This window comes from Puma concolor, chromosome E3 (genome assembly GCF_028749965.1).
Source record: "Puma concolor isolate L17-30 chromosome E3, mPumCon1.1.hap2, whole genome shotgun sequence".
Taxonomy (NCBI): domain Eukaryota; kingdom Metazoa; phylum Chordata; class Mammalia; order Carnivora; family Felidae; genus Puma; species Puma concolor.
The window spans coordinates 10,194,474-10,213,655 of record NC_141682.1 but is presented as its reverse complement, the minus strand read 5'-3'; the positions used below and the strand labels follow the sequence as shown (position 1 = coordinate 10,213,655).

General features: G+C 52.0%; 1 protein-coding gene across 5 annotated transcripts; it reads left to right on the top strand.

The window, feature by feature from the left end:
- The first annotated feature begins 5,547 nt into the window (after positions 1-5,547).
- Positions 5,548-19,034, top strand: NSUN5 (NOP2/Sun RNA methyltransferase 5). 5 transcript variants are annotated; one of them, XM_086691299.1, is made up of 11 exons: positions 5,548-5,707; positions 5,802-5,924; positions 6,394-6,571; positions 6,673-6,781; positions 17,145-17,283; positions 17,366-17,481; positions 17,839-18,017; positions 18,202-18,412; positions 18,486-18,626; positions 18,715-18,820; positions 18,911-19,034. In XM_086691299.1, exons 1-11 carry the CDS (start codon positions 5,615-5,617, stop codon positions 18,923-18,925), a joined length of 1,410 nt encoding a protein of 469 aa, XP_086547425.1. In that variant the 5' UTR covers positions 5,548-5,614; the 3' UTR covers positions 18,926-19,034. The 5 variants fall into 5 exon arrangements, with proteins under 5 accessions (XP_086547425.1, XP_086547426.1, XP_086547424.1 ...); XM_086691300.1 differs by having other exon boundaries at positions 17,342-17,481; positions 17,839-17,977; positions 18,324-18,412; XM_086691298.1 differs by having other exon boundaries at positions 17,342-17,481.
- The last annotated feature ends 148 nt before the right edge of the window (positions 19,035-19,182 follow it).

Sequence of the window (19,182 nt, the reverse complement as noted above, 5' to 3'; positions counted from 1 at the left end):
GATGATTTGCAAATGTTAACAACTGTACATACGCCGCTTTACACTCAGGTCTTTAAAACTGCTCCAGCTTCCAGTCAGGTCAGATCTTGCCTCTGTGCCCTGCAGGCTGGGCTGTGGTTAGAGTCGCGCCAATCACTCTGTCTTCGCTGTCTTCAAAGGCCTCTCTCTCGACTTCCCTCACCGTTCGTTGGGATGGAAATAACACTGCTTCAGAGCAGAAGCAAGTAGGGTCTAGATGGGTGTGGCCTATCTCTGAAAGCTGCTGGCACACAGGAGTGGCTCAGAGCCTCCCTCTCTCTGTCCGTGGTGAGTCTGCCCCTGGCCACAGCTGATGGTGTCCATTCCAGACTGAGGCTGGGACAGCTGAATTCTCTGCCAAGAATTTGAAAATTGGAAGATGGGGCGCCTGGGTGGCGCAGTCGGTTAAGCGTCCGACTTCAGCCAGGTCACGATCTTGCGGTCCGTGAGTTCGAGCCCCGCGTCAGGCTCTGGGCTGATGGCTCAGAGCCTGGAGCCTGTTTCCGATTCTGTGTCTCCCTCTCTCTCTGCCCCTCCCCTGTTCATGCTCTGTCTCTCTCTGTCCCAAAAATAAATAAACATTGAAAAAAAAATTAAAAAAAAAAAAAGAAAATTGGAAGAGAGAGTGGCTGCGGCCGAGGCATCTGAGACCTGGTGCTTTAGAGAGAAGCTCCCCAGCCTTGTGCCGCTGAGGTTTGTGGAGCTGCCTGAGAGACCTCTGTGGGGAACAGCTGTGTCCTGGTCCCCTGGCACTTACTCACCTTGGCCACACAGGCGAAGGCTTGACCTGCAGGCTGTCTGGGAGATCCTCCAGGAACCAGAGAGGATGGGAGGCTTGTGAGGCACCGACCCAAGGCCATCTCCACTGACCTTATCCCATAGGAGAGTCAGGAACCATCACCTCCCAGGCTCTGATAGGTCTGAGACTTCCGGCCCCACCTCCTTCCGAATAGAGCTGTAGACGGTAAAACAGCCTGGCTGCATCTAGAACTGGCTTCTCAGCAACAGGAGATCCCCCAGCCCTCACTGCAGCCATCCTTCCGTTGTGTGCAACAAGGACCGTGAGGCACCTTCGGCCGATCTTCCTTCTGCCCATGTAAGTAATCGGCTGTCTGAACCAAAAGGAGCTTGTTGTATCTTTACCGGCTGAATCTGTGAGGCCTTGGCCCTGGCTCCTGCTTGTTTGACACCTTGCAGACCTGGTTTTTGGTTATGAAGCTCTTCCTTCAGTTCCACGATTGGGCTGAAGATTGTCACCCTCTGCATCCACTGCCCTCCACCTCTCCCCCCTGTTCTGTGTCCTGGGATGCTGGCCCCGGTGGAACACAAAACCCTCTAGCTTCCTGTTGGAGTCAGCAGATGGGAGGGACTGGTAGGAGGTCCAAGGGCAGGAGAAGGAGTTCAAGTACTTATTTTTTTGGTTTCCTGCCTGCCTGGCTGGCAGCTTTCCTCATCCAGAGATCACTAACAGGGGGTCCCTTCCTCTGTTGCTCTCCTTTGTTCCTTCAGGCCGGGCGGCGAGCAGTTCTGTCACTAGCCCTGAGTCTGCACCATCTCTTATGACTTCCCTTAACTCTGACCATTCTTTTATAAATACTCCCTTCTCTAAGCTCATCTCAATTACCGTTGTGCGTTCACCTTTCGGCTCCCCCCCCCACCCCCCCAGCCCCAGGTGCCAATAGACACCTCTGCACTCACTTAGTAAATCCCTTCTTTTGTTTGGCCGGCCAGAGTTCGTGTTTCTGCTTGCACCCGAAAGATCCACCCAATATGGAGAAGGCAGAGGAAAGAGCAGTGAATTCTTTATGCGGAGTTGGCATTTTAGCTGAAAAAAAGTGGAATACAGGCAGAGGGGAAGAGCTTTTGGGGGTCAAGTCCACCGAGGGGTGCTGCGGCTGGAGCTGCACCTGGAGAGGGGGTGGAGGCCAGACCAGGGAGGGCCATTGATGCTACTTTAGTGCGTATTAACTTTGTTCTGTAGCAATGACGGTGTGGAAGGGAGGGAGTCTGCCCCAGGAGGAAATACTAGACTGGCAGAAAGGAGGTCAGAGGATGGAACACCAGAACTTAAAGGAGCTGCTTAGACAAGGTTGCCAAGGAAACGTAGAAATGGTCAGAGAACTGGGGGTGGGGGGGTGTGTACCAGCAGCAAAGGTCACAGAAGCCAAAGCTTTCCAGCAAAGAAGGTGTGCCAACAGTGCCGTGAAACCCCAGCCTCAGCAGGAAAGGCCTGAGGAATATTAGGAGATTCTTGGTGGCCTTGGAGGAAGCCATCTCAGTGGACTAGGGTGGAAGCCAGACTGCAGGGAATTAAACAGCACGTGAGGAAGAAGTAAAGGCAATGACTGCTGATTCTTGTTTTAAGCAGCTTGATGGGGAAGGGAAGAAGAGAACTGGGTCACGAATTTGAGAGAAGGTGGGATTAAGGGAAGGCTTTTTTAGGATAGAGGAGACTTAAAACAGTGTTGGCCTACAGAAATAGAAGAGCCACATGTGTAGATTTAAGCTTTCTAGTGGTCACATATTAAACATTAAAAGGCACAGGTCACCTGGCATCCAGATCTTGGCTCCTAATACCATTCTCCAGTGAAATGGAACCAGGGGTCCTTGGAGAAATGGCTGCTTTGAGGGCTGGGGGAGGAAACACACAAGCTAAGCCATGAGTCTCCTAGTTCTAGGAATGCTCAAAACCAAACAACCGTGGGAAAAACCTCTGCAATAATAGAGGACTGTCGCAGGGACATGGGAGCCAACTGAAAGCTCTCCCAGTGGCCAAAATGGGAAGAATTTGAGCAACAAAATCAAGTAGTACAGGTTTCCCTGCTATCAAAAAGTAGAGTGGGGGCACCTGGGTGGCTCAATCAGTTCAGTGGCTGACTTCAGCTCAGGCCATGATCTCATGGTTTGTGAGTTCCGGCTCACTGTGCTGACAGGCGGAGCCTGCTTGGGTTTCTCTCTCTGCCTCTCCCCTACTCTCTTGCACTCTCTCAAAATAAATAACTTAAAAAAGTAGAGTGTTTCTATGAAATCTCTCATTAACTGAAATGCAATAAAGTGAAGAAGCAATTACCATTAATTTATATGGAAACATTTTTTTAGTGTTTCCAGACCTAAAAAATTAACTGCTCTTAACCTTTTCTTACCTTAGGATACATTTTTTTTTTTGAGAGAGAGAGAGAGAGAGAGAGAGAGAGAGAGAGAGAGAGAGAGAGAGAGAGAGAGAACGTAGGGGGAGGGGCGGAGGCAGAGGGGGGAGAGCATCTCAAGCAGGCTCCACACCCAGCGCAGAGCCTGATGCGGTCCGGATGCGGGTCTTGATTGGCCTGAGCTGAAATCAAGAGTTGGACACTTAACCGCTGAGCCACCCAGGTGCCCCTATCTTAGGATACATCTTGCAAACACAGTCAATCAAGGCAAAGCACAGGTGCTCACAGACACAGTTCCAAGCTATGGAAGGTTGATGCTGAGATGTGTGGAGATATTGGGGAAGGAACTTGGTGGCATCACTCTCACTCCTTGGGGTACTCACTGCCTCTACCAGGGCTCGCAGCAAAACGAACCCCTGATGCTATTTTTACTTCTCCCCTTTTTCCATAAAAGTGAAAATCCTCTTAGGATTTCTTTCAACTAACGAAAACAGGTACTGATGTAGGTCTTTTGTAAAAGTGAAGCAGTGTAATTAATGTAAACTTTCAAAACGGGGGTTACCTGTACTGGGTTACAACTCAAAGTAGAATATCCATGAGTTCATGCTGATAAGTGGTTAACTAAATAAATCCGAAGAAGAGACCGTTCTGCAGAAGAATTCCAAACAATTTCTGTAGTTATTCTGCCCTCAAGGACAGTATAACCCCCTACTGCTTAAGGGCAGGCTGTGCATAGTGACTTATTTTTCAGAGGGAACAAGATAGAGAGGTTTACAGTGGAGAAACTTGAAAAACACGACCATAACCAGATGATCAAGGTTAACATCAGTGAATAAGGTCATGTTGATACTATATGCCCTTGATGAGATCTCATGAGGATGGCACTGGGAGTCTTCCTCCCCAGAACCCAGAACCCCAGTCTGAGCATGAGAAAGAAAACCTCAGATAAATCCCAGTTGAGGGACATTCTACAAAACACCAGGGCTCCTCAAAACTATCAAGGTCATCAAAAACCAGGAAAGTCTGAGAAACTCACAGCCAAGAGTTGCCTTAAGGAGACATGATGACTGAATGTAATGTGGTGTCCTGGTATTTAAGCACAGAAAATGTACATTAGGTAAAAATTAAGGAAATCTGAGTCAACTATGGACTTTATCAATATTGTTGCACTTTTAACCACTCACCTGAAGGAGTGGGGTTGGGATTTAGGACGGGTCAACTCTGGCATAGCTGTCCACGTGTCCTCATCAATTTGTGCTCAATTCATTCACTCTTTCACTTATTCAACAGATATATTAGGTCCTTATTGTGAGAAAAACACCGGTTTAGGAGGTAGGGATTGATAAGTCAAACAGGATTTGCCCTCGTGGAGCCAGCTAGAGGATAAATCATAGCTACATATGGAACAGATGCTATGAAGAAAATAAAATAGATTATGTGATTTGATCGGGTTGGGGGAGTCCACTAAAAGATCACTTATTAACCAACCTAGAGGCACAGGACTGGGTTGAACTTTAAACAACTCAGCAATTTTAATGTAGAGTCAACCTTCTTGCAAAATGCTTGCCGACATGCTGCTGACAATACAGAGACTATACAGGCAGGAATATTCTGGTCCATGGAGGCCTACTTGGATGCTTGAGATACACACGCACTGGATCTGTTCACTCCATATGTACCACTAACCACATGGGGGCTTGGGACAGAGGCAAATACTGCAAAATCCCTGTTCTCCTAGAGTTCAGGCTGGGGACACTTTCCCGTAAATGATGATTACAATGCCTGAAAAGCTAGCCATTTGGAAACAAAGAGCTCTTCCTCACATCTTGTGCAAACTGAATTATAAATGGGTTAAAGGTTTAAGTGTGAAGACATGAAGCCACGATTTCTATATTATAAAGGTGTGAAGGGATTTCCAAGCATGACACCAAAGGCAGACACCATAAAAGTTTGTAAAAAGTGAAGACGTTTTTTATAGTTTTATAAATGTTGTCATAAACATTTACAGTTGTCCAAAACAACTATAAGCCACATTAAAGGCAAAAACAAACTGGAAAAAATAACACCTAAGACGAGCTATATATGGTCAATATACAAAGGACACTAAGGGATGCTGTAAGAGTGACCAAAAGACATTAGCATGTTACCATAACAGATTACGAAGGACCAATAAGCATAGGAAAATAGTCAACCTCAGGGAAGTTAAAACAGCAGCAAAATTCCATTGTCTATGAGATTGGCAAAGATTTGTTAGAAAAAAAGCGAAGAGCTACGAAACAGGGAAACGCGCTCCCAGGGTTCGACCGCAAACACGCCGGAGAGCCTCGGAAGAGCTCTGGGGCTTCCGGGTCGGAACCTCCGTGCCCTTTGACTCCGGAAGTGCAGACAGACAGGGCGGTGCAGAGGCGGGCACGCTTCGCGACACAGCCGTAAAGGCGCGGGAGCAGAGCATGGCGCTCTACGCGACGGCAGCGTCCGTGCTGGCGGGCGTGGAGAGCCGGCGGGGTTCCATCAAGGGGCTGGTGTATGCCAGCAGCTTCCAGGTAGCGGGGTTCGGGGTTCGGGCCGGCGAGGGGCGGGAGGGGAGCCCGGGCGGGGGGCCCCTGCCTCAGCCGGTGTCCTCTCGGCCACGAGCAGAACGTGAAGCAGCTGTACGCGCTGGTGTGCGAGACCCAGCGCTACTCCTCCGTGCTGGACGCCGTGATCACCAGCGCCGGCCTCCTCCGCGCCGAGAAGAAGCTGCGGCCGCACCTGGCCAAGGTAGCGGGGCCGGGGGGCGGGGCGGGGCTGGGCTGTGAGCCCCCTCCGGACCTGGTCGCCGCGCGGTACCGTCCACGGTGTGACTTCGGCAAGTCGCCCCTCTGAAATGAGGATGAGCACTCTTTAGCCGGGTTATTTGAGGTGGGATGACAGTGCTTTAACTTCGAGCCGAGTGGAAGATGAAATAAGGACGAAAGTGCAAAGTAGCCGTGGCAGGGACACTGGCCGAAACAAATGGATGATGCTGACAAGGAGGAAGGTTGGGATCCAGAGCCCTGGGCTGAGCAGCCCTGGGGACAGGTTTCGGGACAGGGCTCAGCCGTAAATCCGTTGTGATCCTGGGCGGGACACCTCACTTTCATCTGTTGCTGTCTGGATAGGTGATTGGTTCAGCGCTTGCGGTTCCAACACTATGGAGTTCCAAGACATTCACGTTTAAAGTTTTTTCTCTTTCTTTCCTCATCCCCAGGTACTAGTGTATGAGTTGTTGCTGGGAAAGGGCTTTAAAGGTGGCAGTGGGGGCCGATGGAAACCTTTACTGGACCGGCACCAGGCAAGGCTGAAGGCTGAGTTGGCCCGGCTCAAGGTTCATCGAGGTGTGAGCAAGAACGAGGACCTGTTGCAGGTGGAATCCAAGCCTGGCCCAGGTGAGCTTTCTCCCAGGAAGGAGTTGTGTGGAGGAGGGTAGCTCGCAGGCCTTGGGAAGAGAGGCCTCGATCCTGCCCACTCACTGCTGATTGCTTCCCAGCCTCTCAGGTGCCTCGGTTTGTGCGGGTGAACACTCTGAAGACCTGTTGTGATGATGCGGTTGATTACTTCAAGAGACAAGGTTTCTCCTACCAGGGCCGGGCTTCCAGGTGAGCTGAGAACCCCGCCTGGCTGCCCTCCTCCAGGGGAGGTGCCTGGGGGGCACTGGGAAACAGGGATCCGTTTCTTGGACTTTTCCGGCAGTTGCTTCCTCTCCTTCCAAGGCCTGTCTTCCTCTGTCCCTTAAACATGGATTCTTGTGGTTCCCTCCTATGTTCTTCTAATGCATCCCTCAATTTCTCGAACTCTTAATTCCTGCTTCTCGCCTGATGATTTGTGTCTCGCAGTCTAGACTTCTCTCAGTATTGCTACCCTCGGGGTCATAGGAGTGGTAAACAGACCCCACAGTCACAGTGTGTGTCATACTAAATTCATCTCCCCTCTGAACTTTGCACCTTCTTCGTTTTAAATTGCTAAATCCTGTTTATTCAAAATTCAAGATTTAAAAGAAATCCTTCCAAAGCAACATGCTTAAACACAGGGCTGTTGGTTTATTTTGCAGTGTCCCCGCCCCCTTATAATTGACATAACATTAGTTTCAGATAGACGGCTAATGACTTTGTATGTACGTACACTGCGAAAGAATTGCTACAAGAAATCTAGTTAACATTTGTTACCGCACATAGTTACAGAAAGTTTTTCTTGTGATGAGAACTTTTAAGATCTCTTAGCATCTTTTAAATATGCAAGAGTGTATTTTTATTAGTCACCATGCTGTATATTAGATCGCCAAGACTTCAAGTAGAAACTTGTACCTTTTGACTGTCTCTACCCCTTTTGCACACATGCCCCCCCACCCGTCTGCAGTCACAAATCTGTTCTCTGTATTTATGAGTTGGTTGGTTGGTTTTGGTTTTGTTTTTGTTTTTAAAAAGAGAGTCCACCCAACAGAACATACAGTGTTTGTCTTTCTGTTTGATTTGTTTCACTTAGCATAATACTTTCAAGGTCCATCCGTGTGGTCACAAATAGCAAGATTTTATTCTTTTAGAGGGAACTGAATAATATTCCTATGTGTGTGTGTACACAGGTGTAGGTACACAATACACATATATATAGTTACGTATTTTTTTTTGCTCATCTCTTAGTTGACACGTCGGCCACATCTTGGCTGTTATAGATAGTACTGCAGTAAACAGGGTCCAGGTATCTTTCTGAAGTAGTGTTTCCATTTTCTTTGGACAAATACCTAGAAATGGGATTGCTGGATCGTATGGTAGTTCTATTTTTAATTTTTTGATGAGCCTCCATAGTGTTTTTCCACAGCGGCTGCACCAGTTAACATTTCCTCCAACAGTGCACGAGGACTCCCCTCTCTCCACATCCTCACCAACCCTCGTTACTTCTTTTTGGGAATAGCCATTCTCACAGGTGTGAGGTGATGTTTCATTGTGGCTTTCATTTCCATTTCCCCCGATGACTAGTGATGTTCAGCACCTTTTCGTGTACTTTTTGGCCATCTGTTTGTCTTTGGACAACTGTTTAGATTCCTTACGTGTGTTTTAATCCCACCTCCCCCTTTTTTTCGTTAACTGTTGAGTTAGTGTTCTTTACATATTTTAGATATTAACTCCTTATCCACATATGTGATTTGCAGATATTTTCTTCCACGCGGTAGGTTGCTTTTTCATTTTGTTGATGATTTCCTGTGCCCTACAGAACTTTTTAGTTTGGCATAGTTCACCTGTTTATTTTTGCTTTTGCTTTTGCTTTTTGTTAGGAGTTGGATCCAAAAAATCAGAAAAAACCAAGACAGATGTCAGGGAGCTTACCACCCATGTTTTCTTCCAGGGGTGTTCTGCTTCCAGGGCTCACGTTTAGGTCTTTCATCCATTTTGAGTTAGTTTCTGTGTCTGCTGTAAAGTAGGGGTCCCGTTTCGTTCTTTTGTGTGTGGCTTCAGTCTTCCCAACACCATTATTGAAGAGACTGGTTTTTTTTTTTTTCCCCTGCTGTATATTCTTGGCTTCTCCGTCATAAATTGATCATTTAAGTATGGGTTTATTTCTAGGCTCTCTGTTTTGTCCCATTGATCTGTGTGTCTGATTTTATGCCAATGCCATACTGTCTTGATTTCTATACCTTTGTAATATAGTTTGAAATCAGGGAGTGTGGTATCTCCAGCTTTGTTCTTCTTTCTCAAGATTGCTTTGGCTCTTCAGGGTCTTTTGTGGTTCTACATTTTAGGATTGTTCTCTCTGTAAACAATTCTATCGGAATTGATAGAGATCACATTGAACTTGTAGATTGCTTTGGGTAGTATGGACATTTTAGCATTATTCTTCCAGTCCATGAGAATGGACTATCTTTTCATTTGTTTGTATCATCTTTAGTTTCTTTCATCAGTATCTTAGAGGTTTTTTGTTTGTTTGTTTCTTTGTTTTTTCAAGAATAGGTAATTTTGTTTTATTATTACTATTACTATTATTATTATTTTTTAGCGTTTATTTTTGAGAGAGAGAGAGACAGCATGAGCAGGGAGGGGCAGACAGAAAGAGAGAGAGGGAGACACAGAATATGAAGCAGGCTCCAGACCCTGAGCTGTCAGCACAGAGCCTGATGTAGGGCTCTAACTCATGAACCATGAGAACCTGAACCAAAGTCAGATGCTTAACTAACTGAGACACCCAGGCACCCCACTATCTTATAGTTTTGAGAGTACAGGACTTTCACCTCTTTGAATTTTTTTGGATACAAGTGTAAATGGGATTGTTAATTTCTTTTTCTTTTTATTTAAATTTTTTTTTTTTTTTTTAACGTTTATTTATTTTGGGGGCAGAGAGAGACAGAGCATGAATGGGGGAGGGGCAGAGAGAGGGAGACACAGAATCGGAAACAGGCTCCAGGCTCTGAGCCATCAGCCCAGAGCCCGACGCGGGGCTCGAACTCACGGACCACGAGATCGTGACCTGAGCTGAAGTCGGACGCCCAACCGACTGAGCCACCCAGGCGCCCCGTTAATTTCTTTTTCAAGATAATGTTGGTTTGCAACCTCCTTGGGAGCTTCCCAGATATAATCTGAAACCAGCCCCCAAACACAGAAGGCAGGGTCAGAGAGGGAATGAAAAAAGAGGCAGGCTGCTCCAGATTGATAGGTGGCAGGTTTAATAAGCAAGGGAACTTCTATACGAGGCTTGTCTTGGGTAACTGGAAGGCAAGTACATCTTTGCCCCCACCTGCCAGAATCTTGAAAGTTTATTGAGAGGCCTGAATTGGGTTCAGTCACATACAGGCCCCACGTTGGAGATATTGTAGGTTCAGTTCCAGAACACTGCAATAAAGCAAGTGGAATGAATTTTTTGGTTTCCCACTGCCTATGAAAGTTATGTTTCTACTATACTGTGATCTCGTAAGTGTATAGAGCATCATGTCTAAAAAAAAAAAAAAAACTGTATTTTAAAAATACTTTATTGCTAAAAAAATGCTGAGCATCACTTGAGTTTTTGGTGAGTCAGAATCACTAATCAGAGATGACCATAATTAATAATGAAGAAGTTTAAAATATTGTGACAATTCCAAAAACATGACCCAGAGACAAGAAGTGAGCAGATAGCGTTGGAAAAATGGCGCCTTCAGTTTGTAAAAAATGCACTTATCTGTGAAGCACAAAATGCAATGAAATGAGGTATGCCCGTATACCGTCCATATGGTCTCAACACCATGACCCTGTCTCAAGGCTTTGTCCTCGGAGCATCCTCTGGTGGAGAAGGCGAGTGGGAATGCCCATCCCAAGGATAGGGAAAGAGGGGAGGAGCCTCTGATTGCCGGGGTCCAGCTCACAGGTCAACTGGTAGTCATGTCCTTTCAGTGACCTCCCTCCACACTAACCCCTGTGACAAGCTCTTAAAATCCCACGTGACTGTTTTCCTCAGTGTGCCCTGAGCGGTCAGCGAGGGTCTCACGAGCACGGAGATAGCTCCTTTGGTAGCTGGCTGGCTGCCCTGGAGGCAGAAGCCACAGCAGTGGTACAGGCACGTGCAGAAGAAAACAGATGAAGGCAGACATTCCCCAAATCAGTGAAAACTTCTTCCTCCAAGAACCCCAGGATCCAAACCATTGATTTCTTAAAATCCTCTAGGCTGGAGGTCAGATCACTCAGGGCATTTACCTGTGTCTTTAGATGATTTTAGTAAAGATGGTACTTTAGTGGATTCATCAGATACAAACCTAGAACATTCTGTTTGGATAATGGCACAGGTGCTTCCTTGTGAGGCAGTAATAATTCCCAAGGCCATCCTGTTTTGGAGGGCAGCTTTTGTTATTAGAGACATTTCAGTGTTCCGTAAGGACCAGCTTTACTGGCTGCCATTCACAGTGGGCTGGGTGAATTTCATAAGGGCTTCTGTATGGGCTAGAATGTCCTCCAGTTTCACGGAAGGAACAGAGGCACCATCCAAATGATCATATCCTCATAGATGACAGACTGTGCCCATCTGGCCTTGAGGAGAGGGAGGCTGGCAGCTTTAGTTTCTTGACCAGGTTGACCGCAGCATGAGTGTTGGCGGGGGGGAGGCGGCGCTGTCCGCCATGAGGAGATGGGACGGGGGGGGTGCATGTGCCAGACCGGGACCCCCACCTCCTCCCCTCTTCCAGAACGCGTGTGCCATTCCAGGTGGGGTGCCTTTCTGCAGGTGCAGCTTGCCGCAGGGCAGCGGGATCCCGGGGGAGACGGGTAGCTCCCCACCTAGGTGTGGGACATCCCAGCGTGCGTGTCAGTGGGTGACTCCTTTCCCAGGCGTGGTGGAGCCTGGCGTGCTCAGTGGCCGCACGTTGCTCCACGGTAAGGGGGCGGCAGCTGTTTGCTTTATGGTGTTGGGTGTCTCGGCAGGGTCCCCGGTCTGGCATATGGGGCAGCAGGCCCTACCGGTGGATCGTCCGGACGTACTAACGGCAGGGACGGTGCCTAGTCCACCCAGCCAAGGTGGTTTTCTGTTAGTGACGTAATCTGCTTTTTACAACATCCCTTTTTCCGGGGCGCCTGGCTGGCTCAGTCGGTTAAGCGTCGGACTTCGGCTCAGGTCATGATCTCACAGCGTGTGAGTTCAAGCCCCGTGTCGGGCTCTGTGCTGACAGCTCGGAGCCTGGAGCCTGCTTTGGATTCTGTGTCTCCCTCTCTCTCTGCCCCTCCCCTGCTCATGCTCTGTCTCTGTCTCAGAAATAAATAAAAACGTTAAAAAAAAAAAAAGTTAAACATCTCTTTTTCCCGACTGCCGGTCCTGCTGCTTGCAGGGTGTGTGGGTGAAGGATCCTCCATTCAGTATCATGTTCTTCTGCCCGGTCTTGCACGTCACGGCCTTTCAAACGTGACCCCCAGTCACTGGTCGATGAGGATGTCTCTCCACGGGTCTTTTTCAGTCTCCCAACGGTGGCGGCCCAGTTGGTGCGGCGGCCAGGAAAGCTCAGGTTGGGCCAGATGTGATAACCACGCAAACCGAGTCGCAGTTAGAACCCTCGCTTGGAGGGAGGGGCCGGTCCAGTCAGTTTGCCAATTCCTTACCGGTTGGGAGCTCAGGAGGATGGCCGCAGGCACCTTTGGCAGTTGCCTCGGGCGTTATTTAGAACACACAGGTCGTGTTACCGGGTGAACCAAGTCAAGTCACCGCGTCTGCGGGGCAATCTGGCTTCCTCGGCAGCAGGCCGCCCCGCCAGGGGGTGACGGTGGGTCGGCTTCCTCCGCGCCTAGTCCGCACTGCCTGCCAAAGGTCAGTTGCTAGGGCTCGTACCTGAGCTAGGGCATCAGTTTATTGACCGCCAGGGGGCGTCAGTGCCTTCGGAGCCGGGGTGTGGAGACCGGTGAGGCCTGCCTTGGGCTCCTGCAGGGGAACCACGGGTCTTGTCATATGCCCTGACCGCACAGGGGCTTATTCAACATCCTCTGTCCGAGCCGCGGGGCCAGTGCCCTTGGCGCAGCCCGCTGCCTGTGCGGAGGGTTAAGGGCCAGGGCTCTGAGAGATCACCAGTCAGAACGCTCTCTGTGCTGTTTCTTCCTGAGAGGCTCTGCCTGGAGGAGCGTGGGGCACACAGCTAGAAGCTGTTGCCCCCCCTGCCCAGGGGGACGGGGAGGAATGCGTGGCTTCTGTCTCCTTCCGGAGCTGAGACCCAAATCCCAGGGGCACCCTTCCCGTCTGTTGTCTCTGCCACAGCGCCCGCCCCACACCTTCCAGAGTCACAGACACCTTGAACTCCAGTGGCAGCCCTGTTTGGGGGACGCCCAGGGCTTTCATCTGTCCCACTGGTATTTTTGCCTTTTCATAGGCGGCCCGCTCTCTGATCCCCGCTCGCACACGTGCACTTTCTTTACCGGGCGGTATAGAGGACCCGGCACTGTGCCAGATAGAGAGTAAGAGGCCTCCAGACTCCAAAAACCCCTGCAGAGGCTCACACACATCTTCCACGTTCTTAGGGGCTGGATAAGTGTGCCTTCTGGCAATCACGGTGTCTGTGACAAGGCGGGTCTTACCCGACCAAACGATTCCCAAAACCTTGGGGCAGTGTCTGGGCCTGGAATGTTCCGTGGGTTCACTGCCCAGCCTCTCTCAGATCTCCAGCAAAGCCTGCAGGATATCCTGCGAGAGAGGCAGTTCTGCACGTGACCATTATCGCGTTAATGTGGCGGGCCCATCTTATAGGTCTCTGGCCGCCATGCCATGACATGGTGGGGTTGTGCTGGTGACCTTGGGGGAGCACTTGAAAGGTCCAACATTGGGGCACCTGGATGGCTCAGTCAGTTAAGTGTCCAACTCTTGATATTGGCTCAGGTCGTGATCTCACACTTTGTGAGGTCCTGGCTGTCACCCACCAGGAGCCTTCTGGCTCTTCTGTCTGCCCTGCTAGGCTGTTGGAAGGACTATGTGCAGGGCGCACAGTGCCCACTCGGCGCAGATCTTAGGTAGTTCCTCCAGTCTCCCTGTGCGGCTTGTGTTGTCGGACAGTCACTCTTCGTGGGGGTAACAGGTTTACAGGTTCCCAGCTGCGTTTCCCCTCAGCACCGGCGTGAATTCACCGTAAGAGGCTTGCGGAGTTCAGCCCTGTGAGATGTCTGTGTCCGGTGTGTTCCCTCGTACTGGAGAGAGAGAGAAACCCCATATTCGCGGGCAGGGGCAGAACACCCAGCTTGCAGTGTCAAGGGACTTTCTTGACCGAAATTGTTGTTCGGGTTTTAAGGCTTTCCACGGGCTGACCTCTCTGTTCAGGTGGGGTCCCTGCAGTGATGCGGTCAGATCACATTTGCTTCCAGGTTACTTTCTCCAGACCCTTCGTGGCCCATTGGGATAGCCTTTTTGGCTTTCTGAGCTCCCTCTCAGGCCCGGCTCTTCCCCACGCCCCACACCCGTCCCCGGGACCGCTCCACTTCCCCTAGATCAGCAGCACGTTGCCCAGCATTCATTCTAAGCGTTTTGTGGCACAAGTGGGCTCAGCGTGGACACCAGCATCCCGTCCCGGGGCTGGGGCTGGACTGGAGATCGTGTCGACTTTCTTCCCTGCCATCATGTGGCCTGATCAGAGCCTTCAAAGACGGGTGCAGATGGCCCATCTCGCTCCCAGCCCCCCTGAGAATTTGTTATATCTCCTCTCTGGATTCCCAGGGTCCCACAAGCCCGGGGAGGTCCCTCTCACAGGGCCAAGCCTCCCTGCAGGCTAGAGTAATCCGGTGTCTAAGGAAGGAAGTAGCGCCAGGCAGCCCCGACTGGAGGGCATCTCCGCCTCGTGCGTGGTCAGGGAAAAGCCACTGCCCCGTGGCCGCACCAGCTGCGCCTGGCTGCTTTCCCTGGCTTTTTGCTGGAGCTTGGCAGCTACGTCGGTGAGCTCGGCAGGAGCAGACTCTCATCAGGAGTGTCTCCTGAACCGGGGACTGCCCTGCTGGCTGGGGTTGCCGTGGCTGTTCTTGCTTTCCCTTGTACCAGGGGTCCGCCAGCCCCGGTGCTTCGTCTGTTTTGCTGTCTACCGCCACAGCGCCCTCCACGTCCTCACATCCGTGTGGTTAAAGCGGCCCGCCCTTCCCCGGGCGGCCCCGTGCTCGTACAGCGATCCACAGGCCGACATATGGGCCACGCCTCCCCACACAGAGGTCGCCGGCCAACTGCGGACTTCCCCTGTGGACGCCTTTCCCAAGGCCCGTGTCTTTGGTCTCCAGGCTTGTTCATCCGTTGTTGGTTTGCAGCCTTTGATCTGAAACTGGCCCCTGTATGCAGAGGGCAAGGAGAGACCAAAGGGTGGGTAGGTGGCAGGTTTTTTGTTTTTTTAACGTTTTAGTTTTTGAGAGCATAAACAGGGGAGGGGTGGAGAGAGAGGGGAGACAGAGGATCCAAAGTGTGCTGACAGGCTGACAGCATTGGGCCCGGTCCGGGGCTCGGACTCACGAACTGTGAGATCATGACCTGACCCAAAGTCAGACGCTCAACTGACTGAGCCACCCAGGCGCCCCTAGGTGGCAGGTTTCATAAGCGAGGGAACATACACCTGCCTGCCAGAATCTTCAGTTTATACAGAGGCCTTAATGGGTTGTCTCATACCTTCCAGATGGTCTCAACACCGTATTACTCTCTCAAGGCTGTGTCCTCAGGCAGCCTCTGGGAGGGGCGAAGGCAAGCAGGATGCTCATCCCGGGGCAGGGGTGAGGAGCCTCTGACTGCCCGGGTCCTGCTCCCAACAGGTGGTCACATCTTCTCTGTGACCTCCCCCAACAGTTAGGTTGTCAGTGTGTAGAAACACAACAGATTTTCGCGTATGAATTTTGTATCCTGCAACTTGACTGAACTCATTTATAAGTTCTAACAGTTTGGGGGCGCCTGGGTGGCTCAGTTAAGCATCTGGCTCTTGATTTTGGCTCCGGTCATGATCTCACGGTTTTGTGGGTTTGAGCCCCCAGTCAGGCTCTGCACACTGACCTCGAGTAGCCTGCTTGGGATTCTCCTTCCCCTCTCTGCCCCTCCCCTGCTTATGCTCTGTCTCTCTCAAATACACTTAAAAAAAAAAAAAAAATTCTGACAAGTTTTTTTGGTTGGGAGTTTTTAGGGTTTTCTATATATATCATCTGCAGATAGTGACCGTGTTACTTCTTCCTTTCCAACGTGGGCGCCTTTTTCTTCTTGATCTCGCCCAAATGCTCACCAGGCTTTGTTGAGTAACAGGGGTGAGAGTGGGCATCTCTGATCTTGATCTTAGAGGAAGGGCTTTCAGCTTTTCCCCACCGAGGATGTCAGCTGTGGGCTTTTCACATACGGCCTTTATTGTGGCGAGGCGTGTGCCTTCTGCACCTGCTTTGCGGAGAGTGTCTTTATCCTCAGTGCATGTTGAGTTTTGTCAGATGAGCCGATCAGGATTTTTATCCCTCCTGTTGTGAGTGCAGCACAGCACGGGGATTGCTTTGTGGACCCTGAACCCGTCCTTGCATCCCTGACCTTTGCCCCTTCTGCATTCCCTCTTAACCTGGCAGCTGACATCACCATCACGCAAGCATTTGGTTGGGCCACGAACCCAGTCACCGGAAATGCTTCTCTTCTCACCCTCGTCACTTACGCCCTTGCCTGCGGCATCTTTCTGCCCCCTCCCCCCACTCTGCCCGTGGTTTTCCGTCTTCTTTGGCAGAAGCAGCCCCTGACCTGGTCTCTCCGCCTCCAGACGTGTCATGTGGTCGGCCACAGAAAGATCTCCCCTGCCTAAACCGTCCTTGGCTCTCTTGTGCTGTGCCCACTGCTTCCGTTGCCCGCCACCGTTCCTGTGCACTCCCCGCTGCTCCCCTGCGTCCCCATCCCCCTCATCCTGGGGAGTCGCCCCTGCGTCCGCCTTCCCCTTCTGTGGTAGACGGTCCTTCTGTCCTTCTGCCCGCAGCACGTGGTTGGGAGGCTGGGCGGCGCGCCAGGCAGTGGCTATTTGGGTTTGGCTTCCAGCTCTGCCCCTGTGGATGGCTTTCCGAACTGAGCATCGTTGTCGGCCCGCTTCGCCAGGGTTTGGAACATGACGCTTCCGTCTCCGCTCCTCACGTTAGGAGACCCCTGCCCCTGAGCAGTCAGCTCGGTGCCCGCCTCCCCAGGAGTGACCTCTGTCCAAGTTAGGTGGTTTTTTTGTTTGTTTGAGAGAGCGAGCGAGCCCGTGCGCACATACACAGGGCAGGGGCAGAGAGAGACGGAGAGAATTCTAAGCATGCTCAGCGCTGGCAGCCTGACATGGGGCTTGAGCCCAGGAACCTCAAGATCCTGACCTGGGCCGAAGTCGAGTTGGACACTTAACTGACTGAGCCACCCAGGCGCCCCTCTGCTGCCCATTCGTATCAAATCGATCCTGTCCCTCGCTTCCTGGCGGTGGAGCATCTGTCGCGTGAATGAACAGTCCAAGTGAGGAAACGTGTGAAATGGCCAGCCTGGCGCATAGCCCGGAGGAACTCAGATGTGCCGATGCTTCCTGTTCCCTGGCAGCCTCGGGGACCTCCGGGCCCTCAAAGGGAAGTGCTTTCTTCTGGATCCCTTGTTGCCAGAGCTGCTGGTGTTTCCAGCCCAGACGGATCTGCACGACCACCCGCTGTACCAGGCCGGCCACCTCATTCTACAAGACAAGGTAGGGCAGGTGGGTGGGAAGGGGAGGACCGAGAGGGAGCCGGGCCTCTGTGCGCCAGCCCAGGGCCTGCTCTGCCTGCCAGGCCAGCTGTCTGCCGGCCGTGCTGCTGGCCCCGCCCCCCGGCTCCCACGTCATCGATGCCTGCGCTGCCCCAGGCAACAAGACCAGTCACTTGGCTGCTCTTCTCAAGAACCAGGGGTGAGTGCCATGGTCAGCCTGAGGGAGCTGGGGTCTGACCTTGTACTTGGAGGACGAGATGAGGAAAACTGTGACCCAGTGGGGGCTTGAAGGCCGAAAGGAGGATCTCCCCTTAAATATTCGCTTCTGGACCCAGAGCAGTTGGTGGCGGAGCCCGAAGCTCAGCTGCCCTCTGGGTGGCCGGTGGGAAGATAGGAATCCCTCAGCCCTTGGGGCAGAGTCTCCAGGTCAGGTCCCTCTAACCACTGTCCCTTCTCTTCTGTGTCCCTGTGAAGGGACATGTTCTCGTGTCAGAACTGTGGGCCCTGAGGTTCCCCGTGGATTCTCAGTTCGCCCCGTCTCTCCCCTCTTCTCCAGCAAGATCTTTGCCTTTGACCTGGACGCTGGGCGGCTGGCGTCCATGGCTACCCTGCTGGCCCGGGCCGGAGTCTCGTGCTGCGAGCTGGCCGAGGAGGACTTCCTGGCGGTATCGCCCTCCGACCAGCGCTACCGTCAGGTCCAGTACATCTTACTGGATCCTTCTTGTAGCGGCTCTGGTGAGATGGGGACAGAGCCTGGCCGCGGGACCTGCAGACGCGGGGCAACCTTGCGGCGGAAGGGGCAGCGGTTCCCTTTGGCCTCGGTCTAATACTGGTGACCCTGGGCAGACGTTGTCCCCTGCAGTGCAGGGATCTCGGTGCGAAACGAGGCCCGTCTGCAGCTGACAGGCTTTGTCCCTAGGTATGGCGACCAGACGGCTGGAGGAGCCCGGGGCGGGCACACCTAGCAAGGCGCGCTTGCAGGCCCTGGCTGGGTTCCAGCGGCGAGCACTGTGCCACGCGCTCACTTTCCCCTCCCTGCAGCGTCTGGTCTACTCCACGTGCTCCCTCTGCCAAGAGGAGAATGAAGACGTGGTGCGGGACGCCCTGCAGCAGAACTCGGGGACCTTCAGGTAGTGGGGACCCGCCGGGGTCCTGGGGAAGGGGGCTGCTGTCTTTTACCCAGAAGTCTGTTCACCTCCACAGGCTAGTCCCCGTCCTCCCCTCCTGGCCCCACCGTGGCCTCGGCACTTTTCCGGGGGCTGAACGCTGCCTCCGGGCCTCCCCTGAAACCACGCTCACCGGCGGCTTCTTTGTTGCCGTACTTGAACGGGTGGAGGTGCCGAGGTGAGTGGGGGGCGGGGCGGGGGGGGGGGTGCTGCTTGGAAGACGCCGGAAGACCCGGGCACCTCTAACTTAGGTACTTTCCTTCTAGCTCAGTCTCCCGGGCCGAAGCACCGGCACCTCCACCCGAGGCCGCCCCGCGGAGGAAGAGACGGCGCAGAGCGGCGGCCCCTGGGGTGCCGCCCCGCACCGAGCAGGTCTGCAGAGCTGTGCCTTGGGCGGGGGGACCCCGCCGTCCCGCAGCTCAGCTGGCGGGTTTTAAGGTTCTTTTCTTTTTATTGCTTTAGGAAGGAAAGCGGTAGCTGGAGGGAGAATGTGGATTTGCCTGTCCTCTGGGCCCCTCCCCGGGCCATGTTCTTGCTCGTGACAGCTCTGCCCACGTAAATAAAAAGCAGGACATGGTCTACAATAGATCACAGTTTTTTTTTTTATTCTTAATGACATAAGCAAGGAGAAAAATCTCACATTCATACTAAAAATTCCAACTAGCCTCACAGGAATTAAGTCTTTATTTGTAATGGAAAGTCCCAGCCTCCCGTTCCTGTCCAGTGCACGTACG